The sequence below is a fragment of the Salmo salar genome, chromosome 09, assembly GCF_965601325.2.
Source record: "Salmo salar chromosome 09, fSalSal1, whole genome shotgun sequence".
Taxonomy (NCBI): Eukaryota; Metazoa; Chordata; class Actinopteri; order Salmoniformes; family Salmonidae; genus Salmo; species Salmo salar.
Window position 1 is genome coordinate 16796822 of NC_138299.1, and position 12579 is coordinate 16809400.

At 47.1% G+C, this 12579-nt stretch overlaps 1 protein-coding gene across 3 annotated transcripts in view; it reads right to left on the reverse strand.

Moving 5' to 3' along the window:
- Window positions 1-516: 516 nt before the first annotated feature.
- LOC106610785 (AT-rich interactive domain-containing protein 1B) overlaps window positions 517-12579 on the reverse strand; it is a 231187-nt gene continuing 219124 nt past the window's right edge. For all 3 annotated transcript variants that reach the window (XM_014210355.3, XM_014210357.3, XM_014210353.3), the window contains 8 exons: window positions 6869-7013; window positions 6511-6689; window positions 5866-5992; window positions 5637-5756; window positions 5452-5527; window positions 4429-5326; window positions 4181-4311; window positions 517-3955 (listed from right to left, as the gene is read on the reverse strand). In XM_014210355.3, the coding sequence (XP_014065830.3) occupies window positions 2042-3955; window positions 4181-4311; window positions 4429-5326; window positions 5452-5527; window positions 5637-5756; window positions 5866-5992; window positions 6511-6689; window positions 6869-7013 (3590 nt within the window). In that variant the 3' untranslated portion in view covers window positions 517-2041. The remainder of the gene's footprint in view (window positions 3956-4180; window positions 4312-4428; window positions 5327-5451; window positions 5528-5636; window positions 5757-5865; window positions 5993-6510; window positions 6690-6868; window positions 7014-12579) is intronic.

Genomic DNA, 12579 nt, shown 5'->3' on the forward strand with positions numbered 1-12579 from the left:
AGATCTAGGTGCTTTATTTGAGCAACAAATAACCACAGACGGTAAGCTTGAAAAACAGATTTTCTCTGTCCAATTCGGACTTGTCTGCACGGTAAACTGGAGTGAATAGATACAATATGTCGTAAGGGGTGCTATCAGATTGAACAACTCCAAAGTACAGGCTGTTTTCCTTACCTGACCCCCTACACTTCTCAGTGATGTTGTCCACAAGGAATGATGGAGGTGAAGTCAGGAGCCTTGTCCTCAGTCACAATATTCCTGAGTTAGAGGAGGCATACTGGATATACAGAGAACGTGGCCTGAAACACGTAGAGCAGTCCTACCTGTATAACCCTTACAACCCTTCATTTGATTTCATCCCATTTCTCATGGTTGTGATTGTGGTTGGTGAGTGTGTAGATCATTCAAATGATGAGGTTAGGCCAGTTTGCAGTGTTGCTTTACAGGTGGGCTTCAGAAGAACAGCAGGGATTGTAACATTTCTCGCTGTGTTTTCAATTTGAGAAACACTAATAGTAAGTTGTTGATGTTTGTTTTATTATCCTAAGATTGTCTGAACACAATGCAACTCTCCCGGTGCTTAACAATAGTCAGTGTACATTTTATTCATAACATGTGGAACACAGAGTATAAAGATTTATAATTAATCAAAGGTAGTTATTGAGTAAGAAGGGAAAAAAAGGGTTGTCAGACCTTGTGTGTGTGTTGTGGGTTCTTTTCTGAGTTTTATTTTTTAACTACATTGGCTTAAAAATATGTCAATTTACATGAATGAAGGACATAAAAGAAAATAAATATGTTCACAAGTCTTCTGTAACATCAGCTAGTTATCCCTGACCCTGGCATTTCCACATTTCATTACCAAATATTGTTTTGATCAGCTTGAAGCTATATTACAATGCGTAGTACAGGAACTTTATACATACAGAGAGAGACCTATACAACCTCTGTTCAAATATTTGACCCCAATAACAAAATATGTATAACGACAATAACACATCTTACCAATAACAAAAGTAGTTGTTGTAATAATCAGAAACTTCCATCACTTTGTAATAACACTATTTTTGATAGTGAATGTAGAGAATCAACCAAAACTGAAAAAAAGAGTGAAGTAGTGTCCAATGTACATAAGTCTATATATATATATATATATATATATATATATATATATATATATATATATATATATATATATATATATAGATATAGATATAGATATAGATACATACATAGCGCCAACATGGGTTAAAAAGGAAATCAAACAAATGCAAGTGCTTAAGATATTGTTCCTTTGTGAAAATTGACTCCCAGATGTAGTAGTAATGATTGACAACAATGAAGCAAGTCAAACGTTTGACAGTTAAAATTAGGACAATATTTTAAATGTTTTTGATTGGCTGATGCAACACTGCCTACCCATGGTCAAAATCACATATTGCAAGTGTTTAAAAAAAGATTCACATCTTTTAGTTGCCCTCAACAGACAACTTGCACTAGTCCTATTGCACAATTTCTCCAGCGATGGAAACATTTACGTGTTTGTGTAAAATCAATGTTCCTTTTTTGTGTGGCAAGAAAAGTTCTATGTGCAATATCTCTCACAATTTAAATAAATCTGTGCTTTGTTAACAAAACAAACCATACATGATACATACAGATTTAAACATTTATAAAATTCCAAAACATTTAAAAGAGAAAAATTAAATGAAAGAATCCTCTCCAAAATCTGGCACCAGCTTTGGTTAAACAAAACAAAAGTACAAACAAAAGTCTTCAAACAATATACAACATTTAAACAACAGCAGGTATTAAATATTTGTATTAAAATCATCTTTCAAATCCCAAAACCAAAGTGTTAATTGGGGCAGAGGAGCTATATATATATTTGTTTTTTTAAATTAAATGGAAGAAAGTTTATATATATGTATATATAAACTTTCTTCCATTTAATTGAAATAAAACTATAAAACCACAGAAGAACGTTTTCATCTCATCGTCTCTCTGTCCATCTCTTGGCTCCGGCCTGTCTATCCTCCTGTCATAATTTTTTAACAAACTGAAAGAGTACTTCACATACAATGCTGGCTACCCCCGGGTTGAGCACAGAGGAGATGGAGATGTCCAGGAGTCTGCCCTCATACAAGACAAACTCTGGCCTGTTCTCCTCTACCTTGGCCATAGCCAGCAGAGCCTTTGCAGCCCGACACATCATGTTGACACTGGGGGGCTCCATGGGGGGGTGGTGGGCCATGTGCAGCAGGCTGTGGGGGTTCTGCTGGTACTGGGCCATGCTCACCCCATCCTCCAGGAAGCCCATCAGGTTACCCACGCTGCTTTTCTGTACTGCGATGGCGCGTGCCGACGTGGAGTCTCCCTGTGCCAGGTTGGAGAGGGTGGCCACGGCCATCTCGCGGTACACCTGGTTCTTACGCTGACCCACGTAGCGCACCAGGGTGGCATACAGCTTCTCCTGGCGGCTGAACGGTGGCGTAGCCAGCAGCAGGTCCACGTTGTTGTCCTGGATGCTCAGCTTGCACAGGCACTCCAGCACCAGTCTCTGGGGGGTTAGGGGGGAGTGGGGGGCGGCCAAGGGGAAGGGGTCCTGGGCTTCGGCAGAGGGACACACCATCCAGTGGAGTAGGCCATCCAGGATGGGCAGGCAGATGGTCTCTGGGTAGAGGGAAAGGTCCAGCTGGCCAGAGATGTTAGCCAGGGTGACCAAGGTGTCCTCCCTGAGTATAGTGAGACAGTCCCACCACCACTCATCCTTACTGCAGGCCAGGCCCCGCTCCTGCACCTCCTCTCTCTGGTAGCTAGGGGACGTCCTCTTCCTCTCTGGGTGCTGGTGGTGGAGCAGCAGCAGCCTGCCCAGGATCAGCACCAGGCCTGGGTGACGGGACATGTCTGAGTCATTCCCAGGAATGAAGGAAAGGCTGCGGAGGATGTTGGACACACAGAGGCAGCGCTTGGCCAGGGAGTCCTGCCAAGGAGAAGCTGTGGAGAGGGGAGCCTCGTTCAAACAGCGGGGCTCGTCCTCCAGCAGGGTGATGTGCTTGTGGCCCCCGCCCTGGTGCAGCCTGAATGGGTAGGTGGGGGCAGAGTGGGTGGGGTGGCCCTCTGACAGAGCCTCGAGCCGGGCACACAGTATGTCATCGATGGTGGCGGTGATACGATTCCCCTTCTCCTCTGTCCTTGAGTCAGTCTCCTGCTCTTTATTCAGAATGGCACATTCGTCTCTCTCTCCCTCCGTCCTGTCAGGCTGCTCTCCCCTGCGCTCAAAGTGGGTCTGGATGTGGGCCGTGGAATCCCCCCCGCCTACCTGCCAGTGGAGCAGTCCGCTAGTGAACTCTGTCATGTGAGCCAGCTGCTCCGTCATGTCCTCAATCAGGTCCTCTTTGTGCAGGATCTTAATGGGAAACTTGTCGTACTTGCTGGCCTGTTGTGGCCTTGGCTCTGGCTCTGACTGATTAGGACAGTCTTCCTTACTTTCAGCTGTGGCTTCCTTACTCTCGGTGGGCTTTTCACCATCTCCTTCCTCTATCCCTTTTTCTTTCTCTCCCTCCTGTTCTTTCTCCCCCTCTTCCTTCTTTACCTTCACCTCGGCTTCAGATTCCTCCTTCGTTCCCTCAGGGGCTGGTTCCGTTGCACTGGGAGGTGACATCAGTTCCACTGTCATTTTCTCTGTGATGTCAGCAGGTTTGTCCTCCCCATTTTCTACTTCCCCCTTCTCCCCCTCCCCCCTCTCCACCTCTTGCTCAGGCTCAGGCTCTGGTTGGCTGGCCTCACAGTCCATCTCAGGTTCAGAGGTCCGCTCCTCCCCCTGGTTACAGGCTTCAGGCCCCAGGAGGGTCTTCTGGCCGATGGTCCCTATCTCATACTCCTCCAGGATGCCAAAGATCTCCATCACACAGCGTCTGAAGTACTCCACTATCAGCTCCAGGAAGCCAGGCAACTGCAGACAACAAAATAACACATGACATCAGGGCTTTGGTTTTAAAGCACTTTAGCGTCCCTTAATATTTACAGTGTAATCTGATAAAGATGTGTTGGTTTGTGTTGGGGTGGAGAACTGTCAAGCATTACTAAACGTAAATCATTTCAGACTGTCATCAAGGCTCAGTCCTGGATTGGTTGAGAACAACAATAAGAGAAGAGTGTGCAGAGTGTCTCCAGTTACCTGTGCGAGGGTGAAGGAGGCCACAGTGCTGTCATCATACAGCAGGATGTTGATGGTGTCCAGGGCCCACGTACTCTCACCCAGCAGGCCTGACTTCAGAGACATCATCACTCGCCACGCCTCTGGGGTTCCTGTGGAGAGGACAGGGGTTAGGGGAGAGAGGATTGTAATACCTGTCACAGATATCAAGATAATAACAGTGCTGGTTTGACGACGACAGCAAATAAAAGGACTTGGTAATCTCTTACCAGTGTCCTTTGAGGTAATTTTGCGGCGGGGCTTGAGAAGGGGCATGGTGGCCTCTACAGATCCTAGAGGGTAGTTGAGGTCTCTCCGAAGGTTAGGTGGGACCTGGCCTGGGTGCCCACTACCCTGCCCTGGCATGGGCATGCCTGGTTTGCCTGGCATCTTCATGGAGCCCATATAGGCAGCTTTGTTGGGGGACATCCGTGCCTCCATGGAGCGCTGGAAGGAGCCGGGGCTGGGGGCTCGGGGCAGGTGGTTGGCCATGGAGGGGGAGGTCTGGTAGGCAGAAGGGGGCTGGCGAGAGGACATAGGGGTCATACCACCTGACATGTAGGAGGACTGGCGATGGCCTCCGTGCCCGAGCCACTGACCATCCTGGATGGGTCGGCCCTCCATATCCTCTCCTCTCCCCATAGGACCGTATGGCGGTACCTGGGAGGGTGCACCCTGTCTGTTAGAGTAGGGATAACCCATGTCTGTCCTGGAGGGCCACATGTTGGGCCCCTGGGGTCCTTCCACTCCGTTGTTGGAGGGTGGCCCCCCGGCCATCATCTGGGGACCCATGGGGTGCTGGGGGTGCTGCCCCTGGCCAGAGGCCTGCATGCGCTCTCGGCTATAGGGGGAGGGGTAAGGGAACTGGCCCTGCATGGGCCTCCTCTCAGGACCAGAATAACCAGTGTTGTACTGGTTGTACATGTCAGGCTGCTGGCTGCCGTACTGCATGGCATACATCTCCCCCTCGTGCCTCTTGCCTGGGGGGCCATACATGTCCCCCTCGTGCCTCTTGCCTGTGGGGCCGTACATATCCCCCTCGTGCCTCTTGCCTGGGGGGCCGTACATCTCCCCCTCGTGCCTCTTGCCTGGGGGGCCGTACATGCCCTCCATGGGGCGCTTGTAACCCTGTGGAGTAGCAGAAGATATCAAGGTGATGCTTTTGTTCAATACTAAACCAATCATTCAACTATACTCTGCTACACCTGCATCATGAGGCCAGATCAATGAGCTCCTTAGTGTCTGTCTCTCACCTGTTGTTGTGGGTACATCCCTGAGGGGTGCATTCCATATGACATGCCAGGGTACTGCTGCCCGTAACCCTCATGTCTATAGGAAATAACAGAAGGAAGTGATCATTCAATTATAAAAAGAGAGGGAACTTCCCTCTCTATGAAATATAATTTCTTCAGTTCCATTTTGAAGATGTGCTCCTCACCTAAGCTGGGAGGGGTATCTGTTGGGAGAGTATATGCTGCCCTCGCTGTTGGAAGGTCCCATGTTGCTCTGGCTCCCGGGGGTGCCCATGCTCCCCTCCATCCCTATCACATGGTCTGGTCTGAAAGACAGACAGACAAGCCGTCAGTTTGCATGAAAACATAAACCAGGCAACATTGGTTTCTAATCTATGGCTGATCAGTTCAGGTGTCTAGTGCCCCTATGCTTACCTCCTGTCGTAGCCTGGTCCGTATGGGTACTGGGAACGCTGGCCCATCCCTGATGGAGGCCTGCCATACATCTCCTGCATGCCACCGCTGGGCATCTGGCCTGGCATGTAGGAATCCCCTCCTGCCACTGTGGAGAGAGACCAGATGAACACAGTACGAATGGATAGAATGCTGGAAACACAGTGTATAGTGTTGCTGGTGTAATGGTTCATCCACTAGGTGGCACTAGTCTCCTACTAATAATCATCAGCACGATCAGGAGACGCTGCAATGTGCTGTGATGCTAACCAAGCTTTGTTATTCACTCACAACTTTTTTTTAGATGCCAGCTTCTAAACTCTAACCATCCTCTGGTCTCAAAGGTGAGAGACCAGATAATGAGTAGGTAAAAACAGGTGTTGCTCGGAAAGACGGGTGGGAAATGTAGGGGGGGGGGAAACAAAGATGAAGTTGGGACAAGATACACTAAGACATCAGAGGGACTCATAAATGCCATAAAGGAAAATCTCATGTGAAAAACAGCCTTTATATTCCAGTCACAGGACAACGCTCTGCATCTGCCATGTTTGTACAACTCATCAGCTTATTGCTGTGTACGGCACAGTGGTAAGTCTGTGCCAGTGCCTGGGTCAATGGTCTACTCACCCTTCCTCATGCCAGCGAAAGGGTCCTTCTCATACTGCACCCTCATCATCATGTCAGGGGGCATGTTGACCCCCTGCTGGTATGGTCCCCCAGGGCCCCCCGGGGGGAGGGAGTTACGCTTCTGGAAGACCGGGTCGCTCACCTCAGAGAACGGGTCCTGCACGCTGACCACACTGTTCCTGGAGACAGAGGGACAGGAAGTAAAAAGTTAAGGACCTAGACAATTTCACATACATACCGAGATACTGAGGTACAGTATGTATACTCAGTTCACTCCCAACCTTCACTCCAAATATGGGTTAAGTTGCTAACATGATATGAAGTAGCGGGAGTGCCTGAATGATGGGTCATGGCATACCTGTTGGCTGGGATGGGGGCGACCTGGCCCTGGCCCTGGGGGGTTGAGGCTGGGGTGGGGGGTTTCAGGTCACCTGACATCTCTGCCATGGAGCTGCTGCCTGACGACTGGGGGGTCTGGGGGCCCTGCAGGGACCCTGAGTTAGCTGTTAGATCGAGAGGGAGAGAGAGATGGTTATAAATGAATAGGGAATCTCCTGTGGAGTGCATTGAAACAGTATTGAGTGAGTAGCACTTTCACGCTGCCAGCCTATGGCAACTCGCCAAGCCTCTTTAATCCTCATAGAGACCAGGCAGATTTAGAGAGAGGGCCGAGGAACGGGCGCAGGCGGGGGGAAATGAGGGGGTTCTGAGGCCAAAACCTCTCTAAATGAAGCCGGTTCAGATGGCCTGGAAAGATGGCCTCTCCTGTTTCCCCCATGTTAACCTGTAGCAGGCAGGGTGGCCCTCTGACAGAACGCTAGGCCACAGCCACAACACAGCCATCGACAGGGGTGATATATATGTGAGGCCAGGCAGGGGAGCCAGCTCCCCCAAATCCTCTTAGCCTATCTGAGGGCCCGCTGGGGCCTATCTCACTAACAACCACAAACTCCCATCGCGGGCGGCAATAACACTAGCCTAGCCTCAGCGCCTGCCTGCCAAGAGTAGAGGGGGAACGCAGGGACTGCTACGAAGGGGCTGAAGAGGAGGAGAAGAAGAAGGGGATGAGGAGGAGGAGGAAGAAGACAGGGAAACAGGAGGAAGCGAAGATCTCTGTGGGAATTGCTCATTGGAGAGAATGGTGCGGAACTCGCCGCAGTCGCTGTGGAGAGCTTTATTTGGCAGCTTTCTGAAGATTGTTTTTCATTTTTGGCAGAGTGAACTCGGTAAGGGGTTCATTAGGAGGGTACGCCTGGGGGCACAGCCGTAGTTAACATAGAAGGGGGGTGTCTGTAGGGGCGAGGCTCACCCACATGCAGGCTATACTGTATTGTATTGTGCACTCCCTACGGTATATCAGAGAGAGACTACTGTACCAGTCGCCCAACCATACTGCACTTCACTCCAAATAGGGGTTAAGATGCTAACATGATATGAAGCTAGTATCATATCATACGATGCATAAATCATATGAAGCCATGGCTATGAATTTTTCAGTGCATGGGAATATGAAATTATTGAAGGTCTGTAACAACACAAGAAACTATGTAATGCCACGCCACATTACACATGAAAACCCTACAAAGCGAAAGTAGTGAAAGGCGTACAAGTAGGAATGAAGGAAAACATGATGGCTAGTTTTAGTAGATAAGAGAGGCTGGTTCTGTGAATCCTAATGAGCGTTTAGTAAAACAGCTCCTCTGAAACAGGCCTCCATGGCCTTTCTCTGCACCGCACGCCTCCAACAGGAATAAAGAATGGCTTTAAAAATTCATGCTACTTCTGAATTATTCAACAATACCCCCTGCCTCCACATCAGATTAGAGAGAGAGCGAGGAAAGGAGGGGGAGTTGGACTGATGGTTGAGCCGAGGGCTTTGCTTGCAGTGGGGCTGGGTGAGAAGGAGCGAGGGATTGAGGGACAGAGAGGGAGGGAGAAAGGGAGAGAGTGCATAGAAGGGGAGTGTCTTCGGGATTTTCTTCTTCCCAGAATATCCCCTCTGCTCCATAGACAGGGGCCAAACACACACGTGGAGCAACTCAGAACGTAAACACTAGAACCAGGGGTTACTGGCGGGTAGCCCTTTCCTGCAGTCATTTGACCTAGTGGCCTTATGGGATGTTATACATATTCTTCATCATTTTATAATTCATTTCATAATTAATTGGTGTTTCTATGTCAAATGGTTTTGTTATATTTCAGTCTTCTGTGATATAAAAGTGTAATATTGGGATACAAACTAAAAATTGAACACATTTTAACTCTATATCTGACATGGTACAGGTGTCTTCTTTTTAAGCCCATAACCATGTGTGTGAGATGTAGACTTTTGTATCAAAGTAGATTTGTTTAAGACTACCCAGAAACACTATGTGTGACACTGATTTAGCCCACTGCAGGTAAAGGTTTTAACAGCATTCCCATCCCAGCTGGTAGACAGGCAGACAGATAGGCTGGCAGACAGAAAAACACTGGGAGGCAGGCAGAAAGACAGGCAGGGCAACACTAGGAGGGAGAGTGGGCGGGAGGGGACATTTACAGTGCGTGAACTCAAGTGCCCTCTACTCCACATTTAGAGGGAGAGATGTGTGTTAGTGTGTATGTGTGTAGAGGTGGATGACATAAGACAGAAAGCGCTGGCTCATAGGCTTTGTGTGAGTGTGAATAGAGGTTGACTGGAGGTTAGAGTTGTTTATATCCATGACTCCACCCTCATTAATCATTCTCAGGGGAAATCCCCTCCCCTCCTCCCATCTTGGCTGCTCAACAGCTCTCCCTACTCTGGAATATCATCACCTAGCTGTCAGCTATATATAGCGTTAGTCAGTGAAGCAGCCAGCCAAGCAGGCACCTGGGAGCAGCAGAGTGGATGAGTGGATAGATAGAGGGATAGTGGGTGTCAAGAGACAGATAGACAGATATACAGATAGGGCAATATGAGGTCTCTCCTGTGTTAGAGCAAAGTATGGAGACTATTGTCTGTCCACTTCAACCAATCATAATCATTGTACCATCTAAACCACTGTGAAATATATTTATCATAACCACAATATTGTATTTTCAGCTGTTTGAAGTAAAAAACACAAAAACGAACTTCAGAATGGGAGGCATAGAAAAAGCGCACATAGAACAGATATCCTGCTTATTAGACTTGCTTTCAATGAGAATGACTGATCTATAACTCACATTTCTATGTACATTTGGTTGGGTTGCCCAAAAAGTTACATGTTGCAGCTTTAACATTTCACAGACATGGATTCACTGAACTAGACATGGATTCACTGAACTAGACATGGATCCACTAAACTAGACATGGATTCACTAAACTAGACATGGATTCATTAAACTAGACATGGATTCACTAAACTAGACATGGATTCACTGAACTAGACATGGATTCACTAAACTAGACATGGATTCACTGAACTAGACATGGATTCACTGAACTAGACATGGATTCACTGAACTAGACATGGATTCACTGAACTAGACATGGATTCACTAAACTAGACATGGATTCACTGAACTAGACATGGATTCACTAAACTAGACATGGATTCACTAAACTAGACATGGATTCATTAAACTAGACATGGATTCACTAAACTAGACATGGATTCATTAAACTAGACATGGATTCACTAAACTAGACATGGATTCACTGAACTAGACATGGATTCACTAAACTAGACATGGATTCACTGAACTAGACATGGATTCACTGAACTAGACATGGATTCACTGAACTAGACATGGATTCACTGAACTAGACATGGATTCACTAAACTAGACATGGATTCACTGAACTAGATATGGATTCACTAAACTAGACATGGATTTACTGAACTAGACATGGATTCACTAAACTAGACATGGATTCACTGAACTAGATATGGATTCACTAAACTAGACATGGATTCACTGAACTAGACATGGATTCACTGAACTAGATATGGATTCATTAAACTAGACATGGATTCACTGAACTAGACATGGATTCACTGAACTAGACATGGATTCACTGAACTAGACATGGATTCACTAAACTAGACATGGATTCACTGAACTAGATATGGATTCACTAAACTAGACATGGATTCACTGAACTAGACATGGATTCACTGAACTAGACATGATGTTGGTTGGGACTTAAAGCCCAACCTTCAACATAAAAAAAGACGAACAAAGACAAAAACATTCAAACCACGTTTCCATCCACAGTTTTTATGCGAGTAAAGTCGTACCATATAAAATCAAATCAGACAGCTGTGATGGAAACACAAAGTTTCAGTACAAGTTTATAAATGACCCCAGATAATTTGTTCGTTCGACATGGTGGGATCTTTTTGTGTCTGAAAAATGTATTATGCGAGGAATGGCGGTGGAAACGCCTTTATGACAAAATATTGATATAATAACCATCAAGATGTCATCGACAGACATGGCAGCTCGGCTTCTAGCTCCTAAGCAACTTTGCAGTATTTTTTATATTTTTGTGTGTTATTTCTTACATTATTAGCCCAGATAGTTTTTTGTGTTATTACATACAGCCAGAAATAACTTTTGGATACCAGAGCAACGGTAACTCACCAGCATTACGGCCAGAAATACGACTTTCACGAATTGGATCCTTTGTTCGTACACCCCTGGGCAACTGAACTTATCCCAGAGGCTGCTCAATGACACCGCCGGCAGAGAAGAGGTATTCGAAGTAGACTTCTAGTCCCACTCAGTAGGCATGCACACCATCCACCGCTTCCAAGTATTTTACTCACTAATGTTTAGTCCCAGGACAATAAAGTAGATGAGTTCAGGGAGAGGATCTCCTTCCAGAGAGACATCAGGGACTGTAACATACTCTGTTTTACGGAATCATGGCTCTCTCCGGATATACTGTCCCCGTCCATACAGCCAGCTGGATTCTCAGTACATCGCGCAGACAGGAATACAGATGTTGTTCCCACTGTGATCATTAAAACCTACCCAAACCAAAAAACGTGGATAGATAGCAGCATTCGCGCTAAACTAAAAGCGCGAACCACCGCATTTAACCATGGCAAGGTGACTGGGAATATGGTTGAATACAAACAGTGTAGTTATTCCCTCCGTAAGGCAATCAAACAGGCAAAACGTCAGTACAGAGACAAAGTGGAGTAGCAATTCAACGGCTCAGACACAAGACATACGTGGCAGGGTCTACAGACAATCACGGACTACAAAGGGAAAACCAGCCACATCGCAGACACCGACGTCTTGCTCCCGGACAAGCTAAACACCTTCTTCACCTGCTTTGAGGATAACACAGTGCCACCGACGCGGCCCGCTCCCAAGGATGGTGGGCTCTCGTTCTCTGTGGCTGACGTAAGTAAGACATTTAAGCGTGTTAACCCTCGCAAGGCTGCCGGCCCAGACGGAATCCTTAGCCGCGTCCTCAGAGCATGTGCAGACTTTCACAAATTGGAACTTACGGACATATTTACGGACATATTCAATCTCTCTCTATCCCAGTCTGCTGTCCTCACTTGCTTCAAGTTGTCCACCAATGTTCCTGTTCCCAAGAAAGCTAAGGTAACTGAACTAAATGACTATTGCCCCGTACCACTCACTTCTGTCATCATGAAGTGCTTTGGGAGGCTAGTTAAGGATCATATCACCGTTACCTTACCTGACACACTAGACCCACTTCAATTTGCATACCGCCCCAATAGATCCACAGACGATGCAATCGCCATCGCACTGCACACTGCCCTATCCCATCTGGACAAGAGGAATACCTATATAAGAATGCTGTTCATTGACTATAGCTCAGACTTCAACACCATAGTGCCCTCCAAGCTCATCATTAAGCTCGGGGCCCTTGGTCTAAACCCCACCCTGTGCAACTGGGTCCTGAACTTCCTGACGGGCCACCCCCAGATTGTGAAGGTAGGAAACAACACCTCCACTATGCTGATTCTCAACACAGGGGCCCCACAAGGGTGCGTGTTCAGCCCCCTCCTGTACTCCCTGTTCCCCATGACTGTGTGGCCACGCACACCTCCAACTCAATTATCAAGTTTGCAGACAACA